At 43.2% G+C, this 2,927-nt stretch overlaps 1 protein-coding gene across 1 annotated transcript; it reads right to left on the bottom strand.

Moving 5' to 3' along the window:
* Positions 1–1,305: 1,305 nt before the first annotated feature.
* Positions 1,306–2,647, bottom strand: LOC142556888 (uncharacterized). Its single transcript, XM_075668384.1, has 3 exons — positions 2,587–2,647; positions 1,488–2,039; positions 1,306–1,424 (listed from the first exon to the last, which is right to left on the bottom strand). Exons 1-3 carry the CDS (start codon positions 2,645–2,647, stop codon positions 1,306–1,308), a joined length of 732 nt encoding a protein of 243 aa, XP_075524499.1.
* Between the last annotated feature and the right edge of the window lie 280 nt (positions 2,648–2,927).

Genomic DNA, 2,927 nt, shown 5'->3' with positions numbered 1-2,927 from the left:
GAGTGGCACCTCGTCATCGATCCGTGGATGAATGGAAACATTCAACAATCACGGAGTTCTCATTAAGCGCCAAGTACCACTCAAAATTTTCTCGGCTGGTGAACTTAAAAGCATCAAATGCCAACCTGGCGGACCCAGAGGAAAAGGAGGCATCGCCTCGTGCGTGCTTACTAGTCTGTTTGCGAGGAGGCATTTCGACTCAAGCATATAGATTCAAAAACTCCAACAAATCAATCACAACAATCCAAACTGATCCCAAATAGACCGAAACAATTCACGAGCCTATCCCAACGCAATGATAATAAATCAACATCCAATTTGAAACAATCTATGGGCAATAGGCTCCAACAACAATTTATCCCGAAAACAGACTCAAAGTGATAACGATGCAACCCTTTAACAAGCAAAGTCCAGCAGTCCAACAATCTAAGAACGATACCCAATCACTAACTGAAATAATGTGCAATAAACTCACTCTCGTACAGTGGGGGAAGGCGTCCGGCGACGGGAGGCGGCGGGAGTACGGCGGCGCTGCTGTGAGGATTTTGTGGGTGTGGAGTGGTGTGGGTTCTCAGTAGGTTGCGGGAGGGCTCGGCTGCGGACGGCAAGGGACGGCAAGAGGCGGCAGGATTGGCGTAGGAGGAGGTGATGGAATCGGTTTTGAGATTTATGGATTTGGGGTTTTGGGGTAGAATTGTGATGTTTTATTCTGAAAACCTTCAAAAATAGAAGGCACGGACCCCGTGTCCGGGGTCCGTGTACAGGTCCATGTGTGGTCACGAAAGGGGGCAATCTGAAAGTGATGGACACGGACCCCGTCTAAGGGTCCGGGTAGGGATCCGTGTAGACTCTGGAACACGGAAGGTTGTGAATTCATGAACACGAACCCCGTGCAGCGATCCGTCTACGGGTCCGGGTCAACACTTTTTTTTTAAACAATACCTTACACGCACTACGAACCAAACAAATTCTGGAAAACCAGGAATGTACAATTCTATAAATCAGCACATCAAAATTGAAACTCGATCAAGCACACAAGATGCAAAAATTGTACAGAGACTTCCCTAACCTATTTGACGTTCTCAGTCCGCTGGTCCTAATAGAATCCCCCATACTTGAGAAATATCACCTGCTAGAGACTAAACTACATGCACCACCATTCAGTGAGATTAGCTCACGAGATATGCATAAAATAAGAAGAAATAAAACTAAATTAAAAGATGAAAGAAAAGTAAAACTAAACACTGGGTTGCCTCCCAGCAAGCGCTAAATTTATAGTCTATAGCCCGATTGTATTCCCTTTATTCAATTTGGATCCTGCAGACCCATGGTGGTCAGCTCATCGGGCATAGTTCCCCCATGATAAATCTTCAGCCTATGTCCATTCACCTTGAATGCTCCAGTTGCTTCACTAGTGATCTCTACTGTCCCGTAAGGGAACACTTGCATGATGGTGTATGGTCCTGACTACCGTGAACGCAACTTACCTGGCATCAACTTCAGTCGAGAATTGTATAATAGTACCAGTTGTCCCACCACAAATTCTTCTCGATGGACGATGTTCTGATCATGCCAACGTTTGGTTTTCTCCTTGTAAAGCTTGGCGTTCTCATAAGCATCCAACCTAAACTCATCCAATTCATTCAGTTGCAGCACTCTCTCGTCACTTGTGGCTTTAGCATCAAAATTCAAGAATTTAGTAGCCCGATATGCCCTATGTTCAAGTTCTACGGGTAGGTGACACGACTTCCCATACAATAATCTAAAAGGATACATGCCAATGGGAGTTTTAAAAGCATTGCGGTAAGCCCAAAGTGCATCATCGAGTTTTCTAGACCATTCTTTTCTTGAAGCACCGACAGTCTTCTCAAGAATGCGTTTAAGTTCTCTGTTCGATACCTCGACTTGGCCACTAGTTTGAGGATGATAAGGTGTGGCCACCTTATGTCGGACCCCATACTTAGCCAACAGATTGTCAAATTGACGATTACAAAAATGAGTACCCCCATCGTTAATAATGGCTCTAGGTGTGCCAAAACCTGAGAAAATACTTTTCATGAGAAATTGAATGACAACCCTAAGTCATTAGTTTTGCATGCAAGTGCCTCCACCCATTTAGACACATAATCTATAGCCACCAAATTATACTTGTTCCCAAAAGAAACTGGGAACGGACCAATGAAATCTACCCAAACATCAAATATCCTACACACCAAAATATCATTTAGAGGCAATTCATGTCTCCTAGAGATATTACCCGTGCGCTGACAATTTGAACAATTTGTAACATATTCATGTGCATCCTTAAATAGAGTAGGCCAATAAAAACAAGACTGGAGGACTTTTTATGCAGTTCTAGTTGCCCCAAAATGGCCTCCGGCCGGATCAACATGACAATGAAACAAAATTTCTCTTACCTCTTCCTGGGGAACACATCTACGGATTATACCAGTCTGCACATATTCTAAACAATAAGGATCCTCCCACAAATAATATTTCAAATCTGAGAAAAACTTCTTCTTTTGCTGATAAGTAAAATTGGGAGGGATGAACTTACTGGATAGATAATTAACAAAATCGGCGTACCATGGTAAACTGTTGACCTCAAAAAGTTGTTCATCTGGGAAATCATCGCGAATAGTTTCATTACCTTGACTTGGAATCTCCAAACGCGAGAGATGGTCTGTAACTTGGTTTTATGTCCCCTTCCTATCGATTATTTCTAAGTCAAATTCCAGCAACAGAAGAATCCAGCGACTTAGCCTTGGTTTTGTATCCTTTTTGGCCATCAAGTATTTCAAGGCGGAATGGTCAGTGTGCACTGCAACTTTGCTCCCTATCAAATATGATCTAAATTTATCTAGAGCAAAAACCATAGCAAGAAGCTCCTTCTCTGTAGTGGCATAGTTCAGTTGGGCAGCTGACAG

Source organism: Primulina tabacum, chromosome 9, assembly GCF_025594145.1.
Source record: "Primulina tabacum isolate GXHZ01 chromosome 9, ASM2559414v2, whole genome shotgun sequence".
NCBI classification, from domain to species: Eukaryota; Viridiplantae; Streptophyta; class Magnoliopsida; order Lamiales; family Gesneriaceae; genus Primulina; species Primulina tabacum.
Note: the sequence above shows the minus strand (reverse complement) of the source record. Positions and strands in the feature narration are given on the sequence as shown.

Coding starts and splice junctions, on each gene's coding strand:
- LOC142556888 (XM_075668384.1), bottom strand. CDS start 2,647: ATGAAACTATTCGCGATGATTTCCCAGATGAACAACTTTTTGAGGTCA. Junction 2,040..2,586: donor GAGGTCAACAGTTTACCATG/GTACGCCGATTT, acceptor GTATTTTCTCAG/GTTTTGGCACACCTAGAGCC. Junction 1,425..1,487: donor TCGACTGAAGTTGATGCCAG/GTAAGTTGCGTT, acceptor CTTACGGGACAG/TAGAGATCACTAGTGAAGCA.